The 27263-nt window shown below is 38.0% G+C and overlaps 3 protein-coding genes and 1 long non-coding RNA gene across 6 annotated transcripts; all 4 read left to right on the forward strand.

Annotated features, from left to right (window-relative positions):
* Nucleotides 1-40: 40 nt before the first annotated feature.
* LOC140755330 (uncharacterized) lies at nucleotides 41-25621 on the forward strand. Its single transcript, XM_073090524.1, has 11 exons — nucleotides 41-170; nucleotides 899-1080; nucleotides 1668-1806; nucleotides 9413-9546; nucleotides 10516-11435; nucleotides 12413-12532; nucleotides 13409-13566; nucleotides 14510-14679; nucleotides 23220-23367; nucleotides 24596-24741; nucleotides 25460-25621. The coding sequence occupies exons 1-11, from the start codon at nucleotides 50-52 to the stop codon at nucleotides 25586-25588; spliced, it is 2367 nt and encodes a 788-aa protein (XP_072946625.1). The 5' UTR covers nucleotides 41-49; the 3' UTR covers nucleotides 25589-25621.
* Nucleotides 2373-4336, forward strand: Dip-B (Dipeptidase B). The gene has a single exon (XM_073090603.1). The coding sequence runs from the start codon at nucleotides 2511-2513 to the stop codon at nucleotides 4050-4052; it is 1542 nt and encodes a 513-aa protein (XP_072946704.1). The 5' UTR covers nucleotides 2373-2510; the 3' UTR covers nucleotides 4053-4336.
* LOC140755640 (uncharacterized) lies at nucleotides 4739-5613 on the forward strand. The gene is made up of 2 exons (XR_012103816.1): nucleotides 4739-4817; nucleotides 4996-5613. It is a non-coding gene; the product is annotated as an uncharacterized LOC140755640 (long non-coding RNA).
* On the forward strand, nucleotides 18271-20751 carry LOC140755398 (heat shock protein 68-like). 3 transcript variants are annotated; one of them, XM_073090600.1, is made up of 3 exons: nucleotides 18278-18390; nucleotides 18698-20306; nucleotides 20391-20751. In XM_073090600.1, exon 2 carries the CDS (start codon nucleotides 18699-18701, stop codon nucleotides 20262-20264), a length of 1566 nt encoding a protein of 521 aa, XP_072946701.1. In that variant the 5' UTR covers nucleotides 18278-18390; nucleotide 18698; the 3' UTR covers nucleotides 20265-20306; nucleotides 20391-20751. The 3 variants fall into 3 exon arrangements, with proteins under 3 accessions (XP_072946698.1, XP_072946701.1, XP_072946700.1); XM_073090599.1 differs by lacking the exon at nucleotides 18278-18390 and adding an exon at nucleotides 18476-18615; XM_073090597.1 differs by having other exon boundaries at nucleotides 18271-20306.
* Nucleotides 25622-27263: the final 1642 nt, after the last annotated feature.

A 27263-nucleotide genomic window follows, 5' to 3' on the forward strand; every position in this document is an offset into this window, starting at 1 on the left:
AGCAGTTTGGCGCGGATTAAATAAAGATAAATATTATTTATCAGATGAAATGTATTTTGATGGCATACATAATATGCAGTCGGCTTTTATTTTTCCAGCAATAAAAAAAGATAATTTTGTCTTCTGGCCCAATGCGACAGTACCGTTCTATATTAATCCAAACCATTTTGGTAAGTAAACAAATAGGTAATTAAATAGACTATAGTTTTAGATAATATATTCTTAAACAATTTGAAATATTTCCATAAGTTATTAACATTAAAAATTAATAAACTCTTGGAATGTAATATTTATTTATAACATAATATGAGAAGCCGACAAGCACGCAGTCCATCTGATGGTAAGTAGCTACTACCGCCCATAGACATCAGTAACTAACTTAGATAAGATTAAATTCCTACTTGACGTCGATCTCAGATGCGCCGCTAGCCACTAAGCTGGAATGCCTCTGAAAAATATGTCTCCTTTGCCACACAAAATTTAAAAGCAATTCTATGGGCTAAGCTTACATTTTTATTCATGAATACATTTTTTTTTTTATAATATAAGAATAGCAGACGAGCATGCAGTCCACCTGATGGTAAGTGTCTACTGCCGCCCATGGACATCTGTAATCAACCCTAGATAAGTTTAGATATTCCTACCTGAGGTTGGCCACAGATGCGCCGCTACCCCTGAGGACTAAGCTGGAACGCCTCGGAAAAGTCTGTCTCCCTTACCACACCCTTCAAACCGGAACACAGCAGCGCCTAACACTGCCGTTATTAGGTAGAAATTGGTGTGGCGGTGGTGCCGCCGGAGTCGAACCACAAAGGGTTCTACCACCTTGCAAAAACATTCAACGCCATCTATCATTAAGATACATAACTAAAATAAATAAGTAATTTTACATTTTTAGACCACGAACAATCCCTCTCAATAATGACGTCACTATCTCTGTTCGCGTTCAAAACTTGCATCAAATTCGCTCCTGTGATGGCGGAGCCCTCTGCGGAGGAGCACGTCATGGTCTTCCAGAACCCCGGCGCTTTGTGGGAGTGCAGCTGGACCACTGATGGCCATAGTATTGATGAACCACATGTAAGTTTTTAAAGCAACTGTGTTTCAAATGCGCCACCATTTTCTGATTTCGCTCACTGAATTATAGGTACAGCAAAGAATTATTTAAGTGTATTTAATCTATACCTACCAGTTTTATCGTGTATTATAAAATTATTATTATATGCTTAAACGGCGAAAGAAAATATCGTGAGGAAACCTACACGTCTGAGGGTTCAAAAAAAAACGAACTCAAGGTTGTGGGAAGTTTACTAACTCGCATTTGGCCCTATCCTACTCGTTCCGAGAGGAAACCCATGCCCAGCAGTGGTAGTGATGGGTTGAAGATCTTCTCGATTTTTGGTACATAAGAATTGGATAGATTGGGTATTAATAAAGGGGGTGAATAGCTAATAGTCTCTCATTTTAACATACTTCCAAATATTACAAAAATTGTTACTAAAGAGATAAATTTTAGGCTCTTATTTTATAGATTAGTAAATAAGGAGATAATATGAGAGGTGTAACCTACCCAAAATTCAAAAGTAATAAAAAAAAACCTAAAAAACAGTCTTAAAAAACCACCGAAATAATCAAAAAATTCGGATCAATCTGTTTGTTCTTTCCAGAAAATAAACCTAGGTTTTGAGTGTTTGAAGTCCCCAAAAATGGAGATGACCATCATGAGAGCGCTGGGCTTTCCATTTGAACACAACAGGGCCAGTCGAGACCTTTTTATTGATGTGCAATACGAGAATATACAACCTGGTAAGTTTTAAATTTACGACGATATTCACCTTACTTATGTGGAAGAATCCTTTGTGGTTCGGCTCCGGCGGCACCGCCACACCTATTTCTGTTATAATGGCAGTGTTAAGTACTGCTGTGTTCTGTTTTAAAGTGTGGTAAGGGAGACATACTTTGCCGACGCGTTCCGACTTAGTCCTCAAGGGTAGAAACACATGGTCGACCTCAGGTAGGACTGTAATCTTATCTGGGGTTGATTACATGTCCATGAGCAGTAGCCACTTACTATCAGGTTTATAGAAGGTTACGTGTACCTAAATACGACAGTAGATGATAAGAGTAAATAAAAAATAATGTTGGTCATTGAACGTTGTCAAGTGTAATAAAGTTTTCCAGATGACCCGCGCATAAATATTGTACTTAACTAATTTAAGAATGACACATGATAGCAAAACACAGAGAAAGCATCATTATTATTTATGTACTTATTTGTTGATAAGAAGACAATGAGAGCATATTTGTTCAACAATAGCTGTTTAATTACATCTATAATATTACATCAGTATTGTTAGGTATTAGTTGGTTTCTACACTTCATAATTGATAAACGAAACATCCGTTACGATCAGTGTATCAATAATCTGGATAATAATAAACGATAATTTAATTATTGATAGCTGTTGCTTTCGAAATTAATTATATTCAGTCGTGTCCGAGCGCTCAAATATGGCGGTTAGCACGCAAGAGTTTAAGCTTTACGAAAATGTGTTTATTGAAACTAATCTTTTGTCTCCGGACTACGATGGAGTGATCGTTATACTGTATCCTGAGGAGATGAACGTCGGGCTTCCAAGACATATTGGGAGTTTGATCGATAATGTGTCAAAGCTTGATAAACATATCCATAAAGTTCCAACCGTTTGGAATTGTGACTATGTGTCCGGTGGAAGACTTATCCTCGCTCCAACGGGTAAAATAACGCCTTACCATGACGCGAAGGTAATTAAAGAAGCTGCTAGGAAGGGAATGGCGAGAGCATTGGACGCCGGCGTGAAAAAACCTTTGCTGGTTGTCGAAAACATCGTCGACTTCCCTGACGGTCAATTGGTATGCATTCTTGGTGCCTTAGAAGCTTTGTATTTACCTCTACAAATCAGGGAGCGGAAGAAGACGAAGGATATCATCCGAGTCGGCTTCCACGCTGAGGAGAAGCGTTCCGAAGCGTTCGAGAAGATCGTGAGAAACGCGATCGCGTTGGAAAGATCGAGAATCTTCACCCGGGACATCGCTGGCGGCGACCCGGAGCGAATGGCACCGGGTAACATTGTTGAATTTGTCAAGAAATCCTTCGCTGACGTTAGTAATATAACTATTAACGTGATTGACAACGAAGAGGTGATCGCTGAAGACTATCCGCTCTTGGCAGCTGTGTCAAGAGCTGCTAGCAGTGTGGAGAGGCACAAAGCTAGAGTTGTCGAGATTGTTTACAATTCCTCTGACCCTAATAGGGTAACCGACACTTTAATGTTGGTTGGTAAAGGCGTGACTTACGACACTGGTGGCGCTGATATCAAGATCTCATGCAAAATGACAGGCATGTCACGTGATAAGAGCGGCGCTGCGGCAGTTGCTGGCTTCCTTAAAGCGTGCTCCATTCTAAAACCACCTCATTTGAAGGTGATTGGGGTTCTCTGCCTTTGCAGGAACTCAATCGGTGAAGAATCCTACGTATCTGATGAGCTTTTGGTGTCTAAAAGTGGGAAGACGGTGAGAGTAACGAATACAGACGCAGAAGGTCGGTTCGCGATGGCTGATTCCGTTTTCAAAATGGGCGAGTTAGCCGTGAACGAGCTCAATCCACACATCTACACTATTGCCACTCTAACCGGTCATGCTAAAGCTTGCTACGGGAACTACACAGCCGCTATGGACAACCACAGCGCCCGCGCAACAAACCACGCGTCGAAGCTACAATTCAGCGGTTCCAGAATGGCAGAAGGCTTCGAAATCTCGACAGTTAGAGCGATCGATCTCGCTGTTAACATCGGAAAGTGTAAGGGAGATGATTTGGTCCAAGTGGATATGGATGCGAAAGGTCGTAACCATCAGCTCGCGGCTGGGTTTTTGATCAAAGTTGGGGGATTGGAAGATAAGAATGTGAAGTATACACATCTGGATATAGCTGGGTCGGCTGGTATGCCTCCAGAGGAGCCCACAGCTGAACCGGTTCTGTCTTTGTGTCATCTACACAAAGTCCTGTTGTCGTAACTTGCTGACTCTCGCATGATCACTGTTTTAATGTCTTCTAACTTCCTTAATAATTGTACTTTTAATGTAATTTCAATATTTTTGTATAAATATTTAGCTTTCAAATAATAATACTCGTAAAAAAGTAGTCATTGACTTGAAATTGTACATCACCATTTTAATTGTTTTAATTTAAAAAATGTATTATTAATTTTAAATGAAGTGAATCACGTTGTAAATTTTGTATTTATATTTTTACAGGAAAATTGTAATAACGTCTTTAATTAAATAATATTTGTTAATAACTTATTTATGTTATTTTAAACAACCATCCAACATACATTTTTTTTAATTTTAATTTAGTAATTCTCAAATAATTGGGTACTTGACAGTTATAACAATAAAATATGAAATATGTTGGATATGATAGCTTATAAGTAAACATAAATTATGCAGTATTTCGTTTATTTTTTAATACGTTCTAAGTATTTTAATTTTTAAAAAGAAATTTTCGATTTTTTATCTGTGGATTTTAAATCCCAAAACGGCGACAGTGCTGCCTCAAATGTCATGTGACGTCACTACATCGAAACCAAACAAGACAAATAATAATTAAATCGTTTGCTGTTAGAGTTGGTTGAATTTATGTTGTGAACCGAAATGAAGCCATACTATATTAAAACTGATAGCGTGAACCTTAAAGAATCTCCATATATGCAGTGCAATAAATCAAAATGCATACAAAAACTTCCGTGAGATAACCTATGGAAATATCAAATAAAAAACGTAAGTAAAACATTCTTTATATTTACATTTAATCATATCGGACAATTAAAACATTTCTTAACTGACTTCAGACAGAAGAAAGGTTGTCTTCAAGTGATTATTAAGATTTTTTTAAATATACTTATATTCTTATGTGAACTGTTTTAAGGTTATTAATTGGTTATATTTATATTTACAGATCTTCCCGACAATCGTATAGTGACGACGTTATAGAGTATGTGCAGTTTAAGAGGAAGGCAAGCTTGTGTTTCATGAAAAGTAAAAGTTGTCCTGAACACAAGGTACATCAATGAAAATGAAAATGTGATGACTGTCATGCCTAGAAGAAGTGAGGAGCCAAAAGTTTCGAAAGTGGGCACCAGTCTGAAATACATGAAGTAAAGTACACGGGAAATAGTACTTCTTTACTTGCGTAACCTACCCAACAAGATGAAGGAAGAAAAGTGACCATACAGTTCCTATTATTGCATTGCAATTTAATTCTGAAAATGACAGTGATAAAAATATATATCCATTTGTTACGGCAATTTTAGTAATGAAAAAAAGCAGACACGCAAGCAGCACAAAAATTTAGCTTAGGTGATCTGTAGTAATTATTGTAACTGTAACATATGATAAATATATACAAAAGTTCTACTGTGTGTACTCACTAATAGAACCATATAAACCAAATAAACAAAGAAATCGGTTAATAAAATACTAATATTAGCAAATCATGTATTTTTAATTATACAGTCATGTAACTTAATCAGTGCACATGCACCATCAATAATAACACAGTCATGAAATATTTTAATTGTGTCCTATTAATTACAGAATGGGCCCTTAAAATAGAATTCTCATAGACGTCTTATAATTCTATTCTTATCATAGACATCTATATAATATATTAAATATATGAATACTTCCACTTGCTGTTTTGTTTTGATTACGTCCCGTTCCAATGATTTGGAATTGACGAATCACTCGAGAGTTACTAAATTTATTCCTTTTTTTTAATATAATAATACTTCTCTTACATAGATAGTATAAAATGTCATTGCTTGCAAACAGAGGATTTAAACATATAAGAATCTGCAAGTTCTTTAACGTTTATGAGATTTGGGTTTAGGAACTTGTATAAGCAAATTTGTTAGGATATTTAGCGATCGTACTTGAACACATCGTCACTGCACACGCCTTGTAATTTGACATTCTTGCAATTGTACTAATAAAAGTTAAATAATTCCCAAGATTTCCTCTGAAGTATGTGTAGCGTCGAAGTTTATTTCTATATTTTCAATGTGTTGACGTCACGCTACGAAATGACACTTGACCGCCTGTTTTGGCGTAACGTTCCGTTCACCGTAATAAAAATATGTTTTTTATTAATAAATAGCCCTTTTTTCGAAAAAATGATCAATGAAAGGCATATATAATACGTATATGAATTCATTAAAACAGTTTCCCAAAAAGTGTCAAGTAGCCAATTGTTGTTTTTTAATAAAATTGTAATTATTTACTTTATTGACCTAATAAAACAGTACAAAAATACTTATAATAAACTAATTAATAGCTTCATTCAAATTGTTGATTTGAAATGTTTTTAGGAGACATTTATTTTGAGTCCAACAATTATGTGCATTTTATTTTATTTGCTTGTTAATATTTCAAATTAAAATAACTCTCTGTCATAGTTTACAAAATGTCCCTCAGCCAGGTTTGCATTTAAACGTATATTTATTTCCTGTAAAGTTTCTTATTTTTAAGTAAAAACCACATTAAAATTGACTCAATACTTTATAACTTTGTTCAAAGAAAAAAAAAACATTTTTATTCTGCGTCATGCAATATAAAGAAAATAAAAATAGGAAAGAAAATAAGGATATTCATACAGACGGACAATTCTACTGAATTTATTTCGACACAAATATATAAGTATATATTGTAATATGTATATAAGAAGTTATGTAATATCGATTTCATAAAACTCTTATCGATTTACGATAACTTGTTTCTGTAACTACTAACAAAACTAAATAAAATTTACGGAGCGTTTTTAGCGCCCCTATGCGTGGATACGAAATACTTAGCTGTCTTTTATTTTCAAAATGACAACTGCCTTTCTTACATGTTTAGGGTTCCGTATCCAAAGGATAAAAAAACCCTTTTACTAAGCCTCCGCTGTCTGTCCGTCTGTCACTAGGCTGTACCTCATGAACCGTAATAGATATACACTTGAAGCTTATACAAAACGAGCTTTTGCCCGCGGCTTCGCTCGCGTTACGAAGTAATATTTTCATCCCCTATTTTATACCCTTGGGGGTAGAATTGATCAAAATCCTCTCTTAGCGGATGCCTACGTCATAACATCTACCTGCATGCCAAATTTCAGCCCGATACGTCCAGTGGTTTGGGCTGTGCGTTGATAGATCACTACGTCAGTCAGTCAGTCACCTTTGAGTTATATATGTATATTTAGATACATAACGGTGGCCGCTATAACAACAAATACTAAAAATAAAAGCGGGTCTCCATACAACAAACCGGTATTTTTTCGGCATTTTTCAATTTAACTGTTGAACCGTAGTAGGAAGACTGTTGAAATTTTTATAATCCAAAAAATATGGCATTGGTGCTCCCGGATTTGCACCACAGAGGGGTCTACCACCTTCAAATTGGGTGACTGCTTTATTTTATTTGTCTTATAACAACAGTGTTAGACGATGTTTTATACTGATTTGAAGGGTGTGGTAAAAGAAAGACTTTTCTGAAGCCTTCCAAGTTAGTTCTTAGAGAGAGGGAAGCTGTGGCCAACCTCAGATAGGACTACAATCCGAACCGGGGTTGCTAAAACGTCTTTGTAAAAAAAAATATTTAATATAAGAAAATTATTAGATTAAGAAGAATTAAGAAGATTATTTAATTTAAGAAGATTATAAAACTTAGAATTAGTATAATTCGCCCAAAAAGCCATCGCCATAATTATCTCTAGGGTGAAGTAATTCTTGCAATGGAAAGGTGACAATGTGGGCTGACTTATATATAACACCACCATCTTAGCCCTAACGTGGCATTGCATGTGATCGCCTTCAGATGGAAACTGCTCTATATGGGGTTGGGGTAATTATGCAGTTTGGCTACTTTTCCCAAAATCAATGCAATATATTTTTTTAGCATGGGTGGCTTTAATTAGTCACAATTGATGATATTCCGTCGGGGGAGGCTAACTTTTCCTATTGAATTGGTTAGGTTAGGTTGGAACATATAAGACAATATAAAACTAAGCGAGGTGGGCGCGGGAGCGCCCTGCGAGCGGGTGGGTTCAATCCAGACCTTACCTTTATTCATGATCACGTTTATACAATTTTATATTATATTAATATAGACTTTAGTATGTCATCACTAAAAAGGGTGAAAAAAAGGTAATTATGCAATGTTAGTCTCCTAGATGTCCATACGACAGCGACTTTTTTTATAATATAAGAGTAGCAGACGAGCATGCAGTCCACCTGATGGTAAGTGGCTCCTGCCGCCCATGGACATCTGTAATCAGCCCCAAATAGGATTAGAAATTCCTACCTGAGGTCGGCCACAGATGCGCCGCTACCCCTGAGGACTAAGCTGGAACTCCTTGGAAAAGTCTGTCTCCCTTACCACACCCTACAAACCGGAACACAGCAGCGCCTAACACTGCTGTTATTAGGTAGAAATAGGTGTGGCGGTGGTGCCGCCGGAGTCGAACCACAAAGGGTTCTACCACCTTCACTTACCATCCTTACCATCAGGTGGACTGCATGCCGCTACTTAATATTTAAAAAATGTTTTGTCTATGTCGATAAAACATAGATAAGTAACTTAAATAGCTACTTTATGGCAACAAGATTAAATATTGGATTCCAATTTGTGTTATTTACCTCACTTATCATCATTACTGGCTTATTATAACAATGTTATCGACTTTATCAGTACTGCGACGCACTTCTGATAAATAATACTAGTTATTGCACGTGTCTTTGGTTGGAGACAAATAAGTCGAGCGCTTAAACCTTAAAAGGTTTAATGAGCTCTCGTAAATATGGTAGAACCCTTTGTGGTTCGACTGCGCAGGCACCCCGCACACCTATTTCTGTTATAACAGCAATGTTAAGCGCTGTTGTGTTCTGGTTTGAAGTGTGGTAAGGGACACATAGGTATTTATGCGTGGCATTCAAGCTTAGTTTTCTAGGCAGCAATGTATATTTGGTCAACCTCAGGGTCCTCAGGTATCTTATCGAGGGTTAATTACAGACGTTCATGTGCGACAATAGCTTACTATTTGGTGGACTACATGCTCGTTTTCTACTTTAATATAATAACAATATATTTAACCCATCTAGCTTTATTTTACCTTATCTTACACATGATTAAATTATTTAAGTAGGAATGTAAAAATAACAGGTAAGTATAATAAAAATTTCTGCTAAATCTGGAAACGTAAAAAGTATAACGGTGAACGTACCTAAATAAATATATTTATCACCAAACAATGAATTAAAGAATGCATGAATATTTTTAATAATGTAAGGAATAAAGGGTTTTTTATTTTTATTTATTTACCTTACTCTTGCTTTAAGCGGCGATCGAGCTTTTCACCAAGGACACAAAGCTTCCAGTGGAGCTTCGGAACCTTCCGTACGATGTCCACAGCGTCATGCATTTCGGAGACAGAGACTTTAGTAAGAATGGTCATAGAACTATCATTATTAAGGTAATAATAACTTAAAATATTCTAAATAAAAGAAATATAAGTCATTTAAACAATTTTTGAAGGTTTACATGTGCGTTTACTTAATTATTTTTGCTTTACGCCATAACACACGTTGTTTATCAGAAATCCAAATAAAATTAAGCCAAAAGACAACCACAGTACGTGCTAAGCCATACGCTGTTTGTCTACTGCACCGTCACCAAGCCGATACCGATAATTAATGACGGCGCCGAAGTAGCGTACATACATTTACTATAGCAGCTTGTCCACCGCACGTCCGTCACCAGAGCACCGTCATCCCAGCCGCCGATATTTCGAGTAGATCGTCGTGACCGGCACGATCGGCTAGATCAGCACCGAGTTTTTATCGATCCGATGTGCCGGCAATATAAAACACGTTGGAACTTATCCATACACTGTCGTCACACACCGATATCGATCGAACAAAATAAATCGTCGATATCGGTCGCGGTGGACAAGCTATCGACGTCACGACATATTAAAATCTGCCCGAAATAATTTCGTTCTCGGTGATGGTGCGGTGGACGAACTTGTAATTATTCTATGGTTCTTGTCAATAGTCTAAACTTTTCTTATTTTAGGAGACTTGATTCAGAATGGAATGATGAAATGGGTTCATGTTATAAAAAACTGGACTAAGTATCATTTATTTAAAAAATATTGTCACCTTCTAATTTTTTTTTTTTAATAATACGCATTATTAAATCTCAAAATATTTAAAAAATGTGAATTACTTTCGACTGTTAGTGTGTTTAAAATTTCACTCAGAAAATATAAAAAAGACTGACTGCGTAGACTGTTTTTACAAAAACAGTCTACGCAGCCCTGAGTTCGTTAGTCGATGCCTTACAAAAACGCACATTTGGAGCTGATATACCCGTTTCATAATTATACTATAACCTCTTATATTTACAGAAGACATTTTTACTAAACGACTCTTCCTTACAGGACCGGAATCTAAAACAAAATCGTGTAGGTCTCAGCGAGATAGACCTTCGAAAGATAGAAATAGTTTATGGCCCAGAATGCCAGAACCGGGACCGACAGGAGAAAATAGATCTCTGCCAAATATACCCTGGGGTTGCGAGAAAAAAACGACAAGTGGATATCAATTTGAGAGTAAACAGAAATATAACGCCTCCGCCAAACAAAAACCTATCTGATCATGTTTTAAATATTATAAATGAATTGGGTATTCGTAAAGAAATAGAGGACGTTATCGAGGAAGTATATAAAACAGTTTCTGTCGCCGTCGATAATGCTAGAGCTAAACATTGTAACAGCACTAAAGAAGCTTCACAACAAAGGGCTTTAAGGTCTCACAAAGACATTATAGGCTCATCAACATCCGACACAAGTGTCGCTGATATAATCGATGTAGTGGCAAAGTTTTCGCAGTCATTCGTTGCGGATGCAATAGCGAATTTAACTCACTTTTGTGTGACTATGGACGCGGTAGATGCGTATGAGCGAACATCGTGTCATTTTGGCTCCGAAGATCCCAGATGTCCGTTATACTACCGATCGACTAAGTCTGGTAATGGTAAATACTACACACAACACAGACCTGTCCATTATTTATCTACAAAACATGTAGGCCATAGAACAGAGTATCACTATGGTAGGTCAGGGAATAATACTGATGATATGAATATTACAGCGGTTAACGCTACTAGAAAAAAAAGAGAAGCACATAGAGAAAATGATGATTTCAAAATGATAGATCTAGAAGACAGTAACACTTCTTTGAGAAAAGATAAAGATATATTTAATAAAACAAAAGAAAGTTTGAGAAGTGTTACTTCTGTGCAACGTGTTAAAACGGGTCATTATGCGCCCTTCAGAAGATTCAAGGAAAAGAGATTCCGGTAGGCTTCTTTGAAATGTCAAATTGTATGCAATAAATGTGGAGATGAAATGTGACTTTCAATTGGAGAGGGCATATCTAAACTAATATTATAAAGAGGAAAACTTTGTTTGTTTGTTTGGTTGTAATGAACAGGCTCAAAAACTATTAAACCGATTTTAAACATTCTTTCACCATTCGAAAGCTACATTATCCACGAGTAACATAGGCTATATTTTATATGAAATATATTTGATAAATAGATTTTAAGGCGGTACAGCTAGTCTTGTATATTATTGATCAGTGCGGAGGGTAATGTTCTCGCGTATGTATGTATGTCTCATTCTTTGTCACGCTGCAGCACAAACGGCTTGGTTTAACATATGAGGTGTCGTTGGATTCATCTAAATTGTGGGAGTTACATAGCCTATATTGCTTCCTTTTTCACTTAATTATTTTTAAGCTGTCAGGTTTATTGTTATTATTATACATTATTTATATTATTATAAAATTCCTAGTTGGTATTATATAAAGTCAATTGTTTTCACTCTCATAACTTTTTATAATAAACACAATAATTTTGGAAAACAAAGTTGATTGATTGGAAAATAATCTACTTTTAATGAATATTAATTGTCATTTAATTTATTTTATACAGTTTTCTTGTTTTTAATTTTTATTTTCTTTTCAAAAGTAACGATATCATTTCAAAAGTAATAATTTGTTGATTTTAAAAAATGCTGTTTACGCGAAAAAAAATCATTGCGAAAATTAAATTCATTTTATATTTGTTTTATCCTCTACTTTTAATTAGAATTGGAGCTGTGCGATAGAGTTTACTCCAAGTTTATCCCAGTAGTGGGTATACCGGTGCCCAGCACACAAATAGTAAAAAACATATCTACATTTTCGAAAATAGTGTTGGCTAGATATCTTCCTAGATGGATTGACTGTAATCCATTTAACAATAGGAATAGCTGTTTTCAATCTTTTTTCAAGGATTTACAGTCGTAAAGATAAATTGAAAGAGAATCGATCACAAGAGATGGTTACAAGACAGAAAAAGATACCAAAAGATGATATAGAAGAGTCTGGGAGTGAAAAGCAGCATGAAGATAGGTAAGGTTTTTTTATTAAAATGCCCTGATATCTGAGTCTTAGATCGTATAAACACGAAACATTTGAAAGGTATTGTAGATGCTTCAGTTATACTTAACCAGAGAGTTGTCAGTGATAAGTAAGATCAAGTCGGGATCATTATAAGGGAGTAGAACCCTTCGTGGTTCGACTCTGGCGACACCACCTCCACACATATTACTGTTACAACAGCAGTGTAGCGCTGCTGTGTTCTGGTTTGAAGTGTGGTAAGGGAGACATACTTATCCGAGGCGTTGCAGCTTAGTCCTCAGGGGTGGCAGCGCATCTGTGGTCGTCTTCAGGTCCATATTTCATCCTATCTGAGGTTGATTACAGATATACGTGGGTGGCAGTGGTAGCTTACATCAGGTGGACTGCATGATCGTTTGCTACTCCTATTATAAAAAAGATGAAACGTTAAAATAATTTAGTAACATGTGTGTAGTTATAAATTTATTAATAGAAAGGCATTGGAGGAGGCAGCAGTGGTAAACCTAGCTAGATCGAGTTAACGCCCCCGAAACCCCCTGAATGCACTTTTTTATAATATAGGAGTAGCAGACCAGCATGCAGTCCACCTGATGGTAAGTGGCTACTGCCGCCCATAGACACCTGTAATCAACCCCAGATAGGATTAGATATTCCTACCTGAGGTCGGTCACAGATGCGCCGCTACCCCTGAGCACTAAGCTGGAACGCCTCGGAAAAGTCGGATAATTTCAAGAAAATCGTTGGAGCCGTTTCCGAGATCGTTGATATAAATATATATATAAAAATTGCTCGTTTAAAGGTATTAGATATTAGATAGATTTTAATACATTTGAGTATATATTATACATTTTTTTTTTTATTTTTAAGTCCAAAGCCGCAAGAGAAGAAATACAGAAATAGACCGATGCCCAGAGATAGCGATATACCCAAAACTGTACCCTTATCCAAAAGTAATAAAGAATTTTATGAAGATCGGAAATGGCCACACGGAATCGTCAGATACGTCATCACGGAGTACGATGAATGTGAGTATAACACACATTTCAGGAACTATTTGTGGTTCGACTCCGGCGGCACCACCGCCACACCTATTTCTGTTATAACAGCAGTGTTAAGCGCTACTATGTTCTGGTTTGAAGTGTGTGGTAAGGAGACATACTTTTCTGAGGCGTTCCAGCTTAATCCTCAGAGGTAGCAGCGCACCTGTGGCCAACCCCAGATAGAAATCTTATCTAGAGTGGATTAAATGTCCATATCTACAGTGATCTACAGTCAAGTGGACTGCATGCTCGTCTACTACTGTCTAGATTATACGAAATGTCCCTTTGCGACTTACACAAAGCGTTCACCACTTAGTCCTCAAGAGTAACAATGCGTCTGTGGCCTTATGAAGGACTTATCTTTGGTTGATGACAGTTCTTCCTATAGCACTCAGAACTACCTGCGTTAGCGTTAGTTTATTTTAAATACCATATTTCTTAAGTAGCAACACGTTCGTGGCCGACCTTGGGTTTAGATATTTATTTTGCATTAAGAATTAATGACATTCACTTACATGAGAAAGTTTACAAAAATGTACTATGATATTACAATTCATTAGAGAGCGTACAAACAAACAAAAGCGGTAGTAATAAATATCGGGTACCCACAAAGTTTGCACAAGCGTAGATGGTAAACACAGATATACAGGTAAACTAGAAGTCCCTTTTGTTGATAGATGATATTATTTATTTTGGTGATAGTATAGTAGATAGATAGTATAGTTTATTTTTAGATACACGGATGTTTATAATTCTTTACATTTATTTTTTTAATTTTTTTAGTCTACTTATATATGTTATTTATGTATTGGTGTACGATTTATTTATTATTAACCTTACGTAAGTTATCTGGGGTTGATGAGTTCTATAGCAGTCACTCAGTTAAGAGGACAGCATACATCAGCAACTTCATTTAAAATATTCACAGACGATCTCCACTACCTCCGGGCACGTTTGAGAGCGGTTAACGCAATACTAATGAATAAGACGTGCGTTCGCCTCAAGGAGCTGAGTGAGAATGACGCTAAAATGCATGACGACTACCTGGTGTTGGATGTTAGTCCGGATTACGTCACTGGGAGAGTGGGGGGGCGGCAGGTGAGTGTATTGGGGGAGGGGTGCGGAAGTGGGGGACTAACGGGGTTCATGGGGGAACTATAGGAGTAGTAGTTAAAGAGCTGAATTGTAAACGATGACTTGGCGGAGCTGTCACCATGCCGGTCTGACGCGCAAAGGGACCGGATTAGATCCCCAGTCAGATATCTGAATGATGAATTATGAATCTGTTCTGGGTCTGGGTGTTTTTGTATACGTCATTGTGTGTGTCCATGGCATCTACGATACAGGGTATCCTAGTGTGGGACTGTGAGTACAGAAAGCGTTTAAAAACACAATTGCCAACTGATAATAGTTTCCCTAATTTAGTTAGGGATTACAAAAGCAGAGGCATGCCAGGGATTTGAACATCGGACCCCTTCATCCAGAGCCTGAGTTTCAACCACTAGGCTACCCTGCTTTTTAATGGGAATACTTGGGGTCTAAATGGGGAATCGTTAAGAGTTCAGTGGGTCATGAGAAATATTAATCGTTTAAATGAGTCGGATAGGGGGTCAAATGCCAATGCCACTTAAACAGGAGGAAGAGGGGTCAATATTTTAAATTAATAGTAACGGTAAAACTATAAATTAGATAATGTGTGTGTGTTGTGAATTTGTGTGTGAATCTATTTGTTATTGAACAATTCTTGTAAGAGTTCTCTCAAAATCGATTCAGTTACAGTTTAAAAAATTAAAAGAGAATTAAAAAATTAAAAATGAAATACTCAGAATTCATTCCGAAAAATCTCACTCAAAAAATCAATTATAATTACTATAAATTCAACATAAAACACAACACAATTTCATCATCATCAACCCATTACTGTCCCACTGCTGGGCACGGGTCTCCTCTCAGAACGAGAAGGATTAGGCCATAGTCCACCGCGCTGGCCAAGTGCGTATTGGTAGACTTCACATACCTTTAAGTTTTTTTTTTTTTATAAATCTCACAGGTATGCAGGTTTCCTCACGATGTTTTCCTTCACCGTTTAAGCAAGTGATAATTAATTTCTAATACGGACATAAATTTGAAAATCAGAGGTGCGTGCCTGGGATTCGAACCTCGGACCCCTCGATCGAGAGGCCGCGTTTCTTAACCACTAGGCTATCACTGCTGCACAATTGCACAACACAATTTGCATTATTTTAATACCTTTTTTTATTAATAAAGACATCTGCTAGCAATAATTATCTTGAATTATTTCTAAAAAAACTTAGAAATGAGTAACTATTACTACTTATTTGGATATAGGTTATACATCTATGTCTGGATACTGGAAGCACTCATAACCTTTTTTTTTTTTTTTTTTTGTTTACGAGGGGGAAACCTTCAAAAGGTACCCAGTGTCGTAGGAGCGACACGGGGTTATGTGGGATTCTTACCGCACTAAAACCCCCCCGGTGGCCGTCCTCAGCGTTGCCAAGAGGACTCCGGGATCTCCTACGGAACGCAACCGGAGTCCTCTGAACGCGTTGCCCCTTCGGGCTCCTCCTAGGTGAGCTTCAGGACTCACCACACCGTCTGGTGTTTACGACGGTATGCGACCACATATACCGCCGTCCTTCCCGGAGTTGCTTGCTGGACGGCTCGACCTCCCAATCTTGCCGCCCGCAACCCCGGAAGCCCCCTTTTAGTCGCCTCTTACGACAGGCAGGGGATACCGTAGCCCTATTCTAGTCCCGGGACTACAGGGACAAAAGTGGTTAAAACTCGGGTTTTTATTCCGAGGGTCCGAGGTACAAGTCCCAGGCATGACCTGTAACTCTTTAAAGTTGCGTGCAAAAAGTACAGTAACCTATATAGGAAAAGACAGCCGCCTTACGTCGTTATGTGCGTTTAACAAATTAATTATCACTTGTTTAAACGGTGAAGAAAAATATTGTAAGGAAAACTGCAGGCCGGAGAATTTAAAATGTTCTCAAAGTTGTGTAAAGATCACCTTATCCGCAATTAGCCCGCGCGGTGGCTACCGGCCATTGGCATCTGTAATCAACCCTAGATAAAATTATTAAATTCCTACCTAAGGTCGGCCATAGATGTGCCGATCCTAATCCTGAAGATTAAGCTGGAATGTTTCGGAAAAGTATGTCCCTTATCACACCCTTTAAACCAGAATATCACAACGCTCAACCACAAAATAAATATTTTGTCACCAAACACTTTGGCTGGCTTAAAATTCTTGATCGAAGGGCTTAAACCTCCCGCTCTAAGAGGAGACAATTTAAATTGTGTTGTAAAATTTGCTGTCTCTAACGAGAGTAGTAAAATACTTTCAATTGACAATAATTGTGTTTACAATTCAACTCTTTAATTATTATTCTAATGTTTATTTTAAAACAAATATGGTGAAAGTAAACATTGTCACGTGTCATGATTACGTAAATAATATCGCGCCGTTTCCATATATTGGTTTAATTCGTATAATATCTGTATCTCTCTTTCTTTACGCATTTAAATAAAAAGGATAGAAAACTAAATTCGAGCCCATTCTACCAACGTCTAGAAGTGCATTATTATGCAAGAACCATAAAAAATAAAACAGGTCGGTATGTTGTCTCCCTCATATGGGTTGAGAGCGAAAATGATAAATAATTCTCTATTCGATTATCTTCGGCAAATGTGTTCGTAAACCTGAGATGGAAATACGTTATACTAGTTGTGTGACAGAGATAGATAGATTTTGAATACTACATGTTGACGTGTGAAATAGGGTTGCTATCGCTATGAACTCTACCACTTTTACGGAAATCCATTGGTATTCCATGGTATTTGGCATCTTACATTTTATTCGGGGCCTACCTATACATACATAAAGTTGCACCATTTTGAAAAATATAAATTTCTGCACTCCGTTATGAAACAGACGTGATTCGATAGACTTTAAGTAATTACAATAAGTATTCAGTGATAAAATGTTGCAAGTGTAATACTTAAGAGATTATTTGTTTAAAACCGTAGATAATATAGCATTAGATTTTTATATTTTCTTTAGTGAATTATGAATGACAAAATAAATTAAATATCCCCAACAGTTCGGCCATTGAAACAAAAATTTTGTAAGTTGAAGTGATTTTGGCATCAGTAATTGAAAATTCACCTTAAATACTTAACTATTTTTTTTCGGCTACTTTTAATCATTTTCATCGATGTTTATATGTTTATGTTAAATATTTTGGAAGTGGGCTAAAAATAATTTGTTTGAAATTAGGCGAATCCAAAAATATGGGTACGACTTACTTAATTTTATATGTTATCTTAACAACATATACAGTAGAAACCGCTATATAACATTTTCAATATTTGTTTACTACAGAGAGGTGTCACTTAATTAATATTGTAAACATACGTATAGTGATATTTGAAATGAAATATTAATTACAAAATAATATAATTGGTATAACTGTTTTACAAAAATATGAAAACTTATAAGGAAAATTTATGCAATGAGGAAATTTTACCTCAATACATGGCAACCCAGATCTAGAACGTTCTACAAGGGAAGCATTCTGATTGGTCGATTTCACGTTCTCGAAAGTTCTATGATGTTATTGGAGGACTATAAAAGCATTGCGAGCGCGGGAATGTGAGTCATTTCAAACAGGAATGCACGATATGTTTGACTTAGTTTAAGAATAGTGATTTCCGTTAAAATGGTTGCAGTTGGGATCGATTTGGGTACAACGCACTCTTGCGTGGCTGTGTTCAAGGAAGGTAATGTTGAAGTGATTGCAAACGAGCTAGGTAACCGGACAACGCCATCTATTGTCGCATTTACACCACGCGAGCGGTTGATTGGAGAAGCGGCGCGGAATCAGGCTGCTTCGAACCCTCGCAATACGATATTTGGCGCGAAACGTCTTATTGGGCGGCGTTTCGACGATGTCGGCGTTCAACTAGATTTACGACATTGGCCCTTTCTGGTCACCAATGACAACGGTAAGCCACAAATTGTTGTCGAGTTTAAAGGTCGTAAAAAAGTGTTTGCACCGGAGGAAATAAGCGGTATGATACTTTTCAGGATGAAGGAGGTGGCTGAGGCGTTTGTAGGTGAAAAGATAATTGACGCCGTTGTGACAGTGCCTGCGTATTTCAATGATGCGCAACGCCAAGCTACTAGGACGGCGGGGTCTATAGCTGGCTTGAATGTGATAAGAGTCATCAACGAACCGACAGCAGCGGCGCTTGCTTACGGCTTGGATAAGAATGTTAGAGGCGAGAAGAATGTCTTAATATACGACCTTGGGGGAGGCACAGTTGACGTATCGATTCTGACCATCGGCGAAGGCTCTGTTTACGAAGTCAAAGCGACAGCTGGTAACTCCCGATTGGGAGGCGAAGATTTCGATAACAGACTTGTTGCTTATATCGCTGAAGACTTCCGTAAAAAGTATGGCAGAGAGATACTTAACAACTCCCGGGCGTTGAGACGCGCTAAGACCGCTGCGGAGAAGGCTAAGAAGTTTCTAACATCAGCAATGGAGGCTACAATCCAAATAGAGTCCTTATACGACAACATTGATTACGTTGGTTGCGTATCAAGAGCTCTATTTGAAGAACTGTGCTCCGATCTGTTCAGAGATACGCTGAAATCGGTAGAACAAGCGCTCAGTGGTGCTCGTTTGCAGAAAGCTGACATCCACGAAATCATTCTAGTCGGTGGTAGTACCAGGATACCAAAGATTAGGAGTCTCGTGCAGGATTTCTTCGATGGTCGCGCTTTAACGACGTCGATAAATCCAGATGAGTCGATCGCATGCGGCGCCGCTGTCCAGGCAGCGATACTAAGCGGTCAAAATGAAGGAAACATCCAAGATTTGCTGCTAATTGATGTCGTGCCACTGTCGTTAGGTGTGGAGACAGCAAGAGGTATGATGTTCAAAGTTATCGAGCGTAACACGCCGATACCATGCCGCTTTACAAAAGAGCTAACCACGTTAGAGGACTACCAGAACAGCATGACCATCGAGGTGTTTGAGGGGGAGCGAGCGCTCACTAGCGATAATAATTTGCTGGGTGTGTTCGACCTCAGTGACATACCCCCCGCGCCGCGTGGTGTTGCTAAGATTGACGTCACGTTCGACGTTGACGCGAACGGCATTCTAACAGTTTCAGCACAAGATCGGAGCACAGGTAACCGTAAGGGCATAACCATAGCAAATAATCACAGATTGACCCAAACTCAAATTTCGAAGATGATAGCTGACGCGCAGGCGTACAGAGAGGAAGACACAGAGAATAAACTAAGATTGGAAGTCAGAAATCAGTTAGAAACGTATGTGTATAGCATAAAACAGTCAGTAGTGGAGAATAAAAGGCAAATTTCTGAAAAGGAGAAATCCGCTATGGTCCGGGAGTGCAAAAAGGCAATAACTTGGTTAGAAGAGAACCCTGATTGCTTAAGAGAAGAGTACGAAAGGAAGATGTCGGAGCTTCTTCGCCGATGGTCCCGGGTCATCAGGAAACTGAATGGTCAAAACTTGTGCCACATAAACAAGAGACAAAGAAACACTTCTGAACTAGATTCAGAACTAGGTGACCACGAAACCACGATAGAGGAGGTAGAAGAATTGTTTGAATTGAATTAAAGAAAAGAGGAAACAGTGAAATGTTTAAGATGTAAAAGACCGGTAAGTTTTCTTTATTTTTCATTTTGATATTCATTGTACTTACTTAAGTTTGCAAAAATCTTAAGTGTTGAATTAAATTTATAGGTTTAGTGACTGTTGGATTTTTGCTTACCATTGATTTGGCGACGAGGTCAAGTATACTGATCGACTCCTACAGGACGAAGTTGGAGCTTAATACTACTGTGAAGTTACCTAATACTGCGAAATAATTACGGGTTGCAGCCAAAAAGATACTATATATCGTGAATTTTGAACAGTTTTACAATTTTAGCAACGTTATTTACAGGAATGAGAAATATATTGCTTAAAAAACTGATATTGTTATCAGTTTATGTTTTAAGTATAATATACTTAAGAAATAAACATATAGGAGCTATTATGTAGGTTGCTATTCTTATGTGTGCTATAGTGTTTTTGTGTGCTTTGTTTTTTAAATATTTAGATAGTTTTACGCGGACTACCAGTTTTACGCGGACTATGCTTAAGTAAATTTACAATAGTTGTGTAAGTAGCTGATTTTTTTTATTAAAATCTACGAATCAATGGCATCTATATGGTGTTTTATTTACTAACCCCAAAGATTGTATTATGTCTAGAATCTTGATCGGTAAAACGAAATCAAAAATAAAAATATAAAAATACGACCTAAAACGAGTTTTAGTAGCAGTAAGACTAAAGAAAGGTGGTTTTTTTAATTCCCACTGTCGATACTCATAGAATATATATCATTATTTACAATAAACTTTGTTTATTTAGAAAACTTGTCAATTAAATATTATTTAGTAATTTTTCCGTTTCATTTGTTTTGAAATGTGGAATCTAGGCATAATACATTTGAAAAATCCTTAATAACCCTTAATTTCATTAATTATTATCATTAAGTCAGTCATAGACCCTAATCATAACCCTTTTTACACATACCTACATAAGTTATATAATGCGTCGGGATGCAGCAGCCAGGATACAGAAAGACCGAATTACTTATGTATATGTATTTAATCAAAACAGAATATTACATGTTTTGGATTAAATCTAACCTAAATTATAACTAACTATCCTAAGTGACTTGCTGGGGCAATGTTAGCGCACAGAGTGAATTCCCACGTTCGGGACTGTACGATGGAAACGGAGCGGTGGTGCGGAGTCAGCGTTCCCACGGCACGGCGGCGGTGCAGGATCGGATGTCTTTCTAGTAATTTTGTTTAATTCGAATTTCTAACTATGGTGATTAAGGCCAACATATAACACATACACTTCATTTCAATTAGAAAACTAAAGCTCCAGTAACAACATCCCTTCATACATTATTGACATTCAAATAACCAAACTTTACCATCCATCCATCAGCTTTTCAGTTCACTAACATAGGCTTATAAAAATATACTTAGGTCTCTTAAAAGTGGTTACGACAATAATACTTCCTACAGTCCTGTTTACTTTGACATTCGATTAAAATAGCTGTCTACTTAAGTATAACTACATACGTATGTAGATTTATGAAATTGAAGGTAGAAGAAGCAAACGAATATGTCGGCGATATCCCACTACCGCACTTTATTAATAAACTGAACGAAACTACTTTAATATGAGAATCACTTTTATTCACTTTTATTTACAATTCGGGCAGAGTAACGGCTTACACGACTGATTAAATGCGAACGAACCACGCTCTACCAGCGCGTGGACTTAAATACTACTCGAGTGACAAACAGCATAAGAACTACCCTCTCACATCACTTGTTTTGTTATAACAAGTGACGTGATTCACAATAAATTTAACTGATAATAAAATAACATTATATTTAAAATATTGTTTTAAAAATACGAGAATAAATATTTAATATTATTATAATTCATATAATTTATTTGGTATGACTAACAAAGTGTGTTGAAGTACTACCGGAAGTCGTCCATATTTTAATCTAAATATTAATACCACATTGACAATCAAAATTAACATGATAAACATTAATATTATATATTATAAAATGTCTCGCCGCCCATAAATACAATCCAGGAGGGAAGTGGTTACTGTCTTATAAATAACTACAAACAGGAGTTACTTTGAGCATAGATACTATCCTTGATTCCAAGTTAGAATCCTTGTGTATGAATCTTAATTGTTGACACTGCTATTTTTTCTGCAGAAATAGGTTTGGCACTGGTAGAGGCCACAGAGATATTCCATCTTAGTCGCCAGGGGTAGCAACGCTATGGTCATCTTCAGGTAGGATTCCAATCCTATCTGGGGTGGATTTTTGATAATCGTACCTTTTATAACATAGCGTAGCAGGCAGTCCTGATTGTAAGTAGGTACTGCTGCTCATAGACATCCATTATAAACCTCAGATAAGAGTGGAAACCTACTAAGGCTCATCCATAGGCGCGTCGCCACCCCTGAGAACTAAACTGGAATGCCTCGGATAAGAATATCTCCCTTACGACACATAAATCAGAACACAGCAGCGCCTAACACTGCTGTTAATACAGAAATACGTTATCTGCTAGCTCGTTCTCATCATCATCCATCATCAACAACCCATTACTGTCCCACTGCTGGGCACGGGTCTCCTCTCAGAATGAGAAGGATTAGTCCATAGTCCACCGCGCTGGCCAAGTGCGTATTGGTAGACTTCACATACCTTTGAGATTTTTTTTTTATAAATCTCTCAGGTATGCAGGTTTCCTCACGATGTTTTCCTTCACCGTTTAGCAAGTGATAATTAATTTCTAATACGCACATAACTTTGAAAAATCAGAGGTGCGTGCCTGGGATTTGAACCTCGGACCCCTCGATCGAGAGGCCGAGTTTCTTAACCACTAGACTATCACTGCTTTTTTTTTAGCTAGCTCGTTCTACTTCTACTTAATAAGTTTTCTGAGTTAAATCAAGGATACCTTGATTATTTCCAGGTGTTTGGGTCAGTGGAACTCTTCAAGGGTGTCTCCCACAAGCAACACACGGCGATGATGGTGATGGCCATGCTGGGGTTTTACTTCGAAGTGGCCAGGCATGACCGGGATGAGCATGTTGTGGTGCATGTCAGGCATATAAGACCTGGTGAGTTGAGGAGTTGCAGCCTTAGGCTTAAGTAGACTTTTTTGAAGTGAAACATCTATAGCCGCACGTAAAACCGATTTCTGGCGTGGCGACGCATGCCGTCGCCACGCTATACGATGGTATATATATACAGTCTATATGCAGTAGTGTGTACGGTGTGGCGACGCGTCGCCATGCGCAATCGAATTCAATAAATAGTCATCGTTATCTGGAAAAAAATCGTAATATTTTATTTTATCATCACATATTTAGTTCCTATCACAATATGTTCTTGTCTGCATATTACTTTTACAAAATAATGTCGATGTTTCACATCTGCCAGGCGTCCCGTGACGGCTCACATTTTTTTTTATTTACGAGGGGGAAGCCTGAAAAAGGTACCCGACGATATGGGAGTGATACGGGGTTATGTAGGATTTTTACCGCTCATTTTAGAGCGGCCGGCCCGATGGCCGTCCCCAATGCTTGTTGGAAAACTCGGGGATCTCCGACGGAACACAACCGGAGTCCTCTAAGCGCGATGCCTCGATCGGGCTTTGCTCTGTGGGTGCAATTTGCGCTCCTCCCACACTATGTGGTGTTTACGACGGTGTGCGACCACATCACCATCCTTCCCGGGGTCGCTGGCCGGGCGGTTCGAGCTCCCACTCTCGCCGCCCGCGAACTCGGAAGCCTTTTAGTCTCTTACGACGGACAGGGGATACCGTAGCCATTCTACTCCCGTACCTTTTTTTTTTTTTTTTTCTCGAGGGGGAAACCTTCAAAAGGTACCCGATGCCGTGGGAGCGACACGGGGTTATGTGGGGTTTTTACCGCACTAAAACCCCCCCGGTGGCCGTCCTCAGCGCTGCGTAGAGGACTCCGGGATCTCCAAAGGAACGCAACCGGAGTCCTCTCAGCGCACTGCCCCGTCGGGCTCCGCCCAAGTGAGATTGAATCACCCCACCGTCCGATGTACACGACGGTATGCGACCACACATACCGCCGTCCTTCCCGGGGTTGTTGGACGGACGGTTCGAGCCCCCACTCTTACCACCCGCAACCCCGAAAGCCCCTTTTAGTCGCCTCTTACGACAAGCAGGAGATACTGTAGCCCTATTCTGGTCCCGGAACTACAGGCGAACTAACTACTAAGAAGACCTATGCCCACGGATGGTAAGAATTAAAAATGAAATCTAAAACTTAGCTTATAACTAGAATTTAAGATAAATAACGGTTTGAATTTCAGATAAACTGCACCATTTTGAAAAAATCCGTTCAGATGCGACCTTAGCCCTTCCATATGACTATAAAAGCGCGACGCATCCCTCCTGGCAATTCTGGAGGAAAATCGGAAAGAAGGGAATATCTTCTGTAGCTACATTCAAAGATAAAGTAAGATTTATTAAAGTACTTTTTAGGTCTGTACCCACAGAATAAAAACGGAACCTTATTACTCCTCCGCTGTCCGTCCGTCTATTACAGGGCTCTATCTCTGTGATGTTTTTTATAGTTGAGTAGCAGACGTGCATGGAGTCCACCTCGGAAAACTATGTCTCCCTTACCACAACCTTCAAAACGGAACACAGCAGCGCTTAACGCTGTTGTTATTAGGTAGAAATAGGTGGTGTCAAAGTTAGGTAGAAATAGCGGTGGTGCCGCCAGAGTCGAACCGCAAAGGGTTCTACCACAATCAAACCTCTCTAACTCCGTATAAAGCAGGTTCTACCTGAAGCCGATCACAGATGTGTTGCCACGTGAAGACTGAGATAGTTGTTTCCTATTTAAGTCAGCCGGCATCGACACCCTTCCAACCGAATTCAGAATTATTATTTAAAATATTGAAGTACCAAACGACAGCCAGACATCTGATGGTAAGTGAGTATTGCCGCTGGACATGTAATAAATCCCAGATGAGACATTCTTATCTGAACTTCGTCACAGAAGCGCCGCTAACACAGAGGACTAAATTGGAACGCCTCGGAAAAGTATGTCTCCCTTACCACACTTCAAACCAGAACACAGCAGCGCTACACTGCTGTTATCACAGAAATAAGTGTGGCGGTGGTGTTGGAGTCGAACCACAAAGGGTTCAAATCTCTTTTCTTTTCAGGACCCAGATGGATCAATAATGAGATCTTTTGGACAGAACAACCAACTACTTTCAGACTTGGATATCATCAAGATTAATTCTGTATATGGCGTACATTGCTTCAAAAAGAAATTGCGTGATAATGTTTGATTGTATTATTGCAATAAAAACACGTTTATTATATTTTATTTCTTTCATTTTTTGTTGTTTATAATAATTATACTCAGAAACCAAAAACCACAAGAAAATTCGTTAATGCTGACGATCCTGAGGAGAATGGGACAAAATTATGAAAATCGTGTATTGTCATCGGTTCTTGATAAGTGTTAAAAAATTGAATTATTTATCTATTTAGAACTTTATTATATCATACAAATTGGTATAAAAGGCGGACTTAATGCTAGAAGCATTCTGTACCAGTCAACCTTTGGGTAAAGCAGAAAAATTGCAGGCGGTATTTATACGTTCAATAATAATAAACATATACTAGGAATGAAAATAAACACAAATGGAATATATTTATGTTACAAGACATAAAGAACTATGTATACTGTATAGAAATTAGTATGAAATAAGTATATGTTTTTAGAAAATAATATTTAACGCTCGTTTTGAACCTCTGTCTACTGCAAGATTTACGTAACTCATCGGGGAGAGAATTCCAGAGTCGAGGGGCGTGAATGACAAATGACTTGGACATAAAGGAATGATGAAGGGGAATCGTTAATATGAGAGTATTGGAAGAACGAAGGTTACGCTCATGGGAATCACTGAGATACTGAAACTTTTGCTTCAGGTACACAGGAATAGACGATTGAAAAAGAATACAAAAGAGACTGGAAAGTATTCTAACTCGTCTACGCTCACGAATTGGAAGCCATTGAATTTATTTAATTATTCGGACCTTTCAAAGTGGGTAAAAATCGTGTTCAAAGATTCCGTTACATACATACAGGTCAAGCTAACAAAAGCGTGGTAAAAATGAATGGAAGTTTGCCGTGTTTCACGCCAGCCAAGAAATTTCCTACTTATATTGTATTATTATTTAAATTATAATTAAAAGAGACAGGTAAGTTTTTATTTCACTACGATTTTTATGCAATCTTTTATTTTAACTAGCCATATCAGGGCCAAGTATTTTTTCATAATATAGGAGTAGCAGGCGAGCATGCAGTTCATCTGATGATAAGTGGCTACTGCGGCCCATGGCCATCTATAATTGACCCCAGATAGGATTATACTCCTACCTGAGGTCGGTCACATATGCGCCGGTACCCCAGAGGACTAAGCTGGAATGCCTCGGATAAGTATGTCTCCCTTACCACACCTCAAACCAGAACACAGCAGCGCTACACTGCTGTTATAACAGAAATAGGTGTGGCGGTGGTGCCGCCGGAGTCAGACCACGGATAAGTCTCAAATCCGCGGGAACGAAGTAACAGATGAATGCTAATGTAGGTATAAAAATAGATATTGTGTTTTCAAAATACCGCCACAGTTCGTATTTAACTTAAAATGGTTTAACGTTTAACTGTTTTAACAGATCGCCATTAAAATTTGTATATAGGTCCTGCGTTTCATTACGAAGATTATTTCGCGTTAGTAGATTCTAAACATACATTAGTAGAGATTACTCACTCCTAACAAGAAAATGTGCCCAGTTTTGAGAATTGAAATAGCTGCGTAAAAAAGATTTGCCACGTCTCCGTGCTAAAATGTCCCTAAAATATTTGAAATAATTATCTATTTATTATATAAATTACGCAGTATTAGTTATTTATTGGTAAATTTTCTCTAAAAATCTTTTTATTTGTCAAGAATTCAA

Source organism: Epargyreus clarus, unplaced genomic scaffold, assembly GCF_041222505.1.
Source record: "Epargyreus clarus isolate Ecla_fem2 unplaced genomic scaffold, WU_Ecla_fem_2.2 ptg000033l, whole genome shotgun sequence".
Lineage (NCBI taxonomy): Eukaryota > Metazoa > Arthropoda > Insecta > Lepidoptera > Hesperiidae > Epargyreus > Epargyreus clarus.

What these genes read in the sequence shown, in the direction of transcription:
- LOC140755398 (XM_073090597.1), top strand. Translation starts at nt 18,330, where the DNA reads ATGGTTGCAGTTGGGATCGATTTGGGTACAACGCACTCTTGCGTGGCT.
- Dip-B (XM_073090603.1), top strand. Translation starts at nt 2,511, where the DNA reads ATGGCGGTTAGCACGCAAGAGTTTAAGCTTTACGAAAATGTGTTTATT.
- LOC140755330 (XM_073090524.1), top strand. Translation starts at nt 50, where the DNA reads ATGTATTTTGATGGCATACATAATATGCAGTCGGCTTTTATTTTTCCA. An exon ending in ATACGAGAATATACAACCTG is followed by an intron (nt 1,807 to 9,412) that starts GTAAGTTTTAAA and finishes TCTTGCTTTAAG; the next exon opens with CGGCGATCGAGCTTTTCACC. An exon ending in GAAAAGCAGCATGAAGATAG is followed by an intron (nt 12,533 to 13,408) that starts GTAAGGTTTTTT and finishes TTTATTTTTAAG; the next exon opens with TCCAAAGCCGCAAGAGAAGA.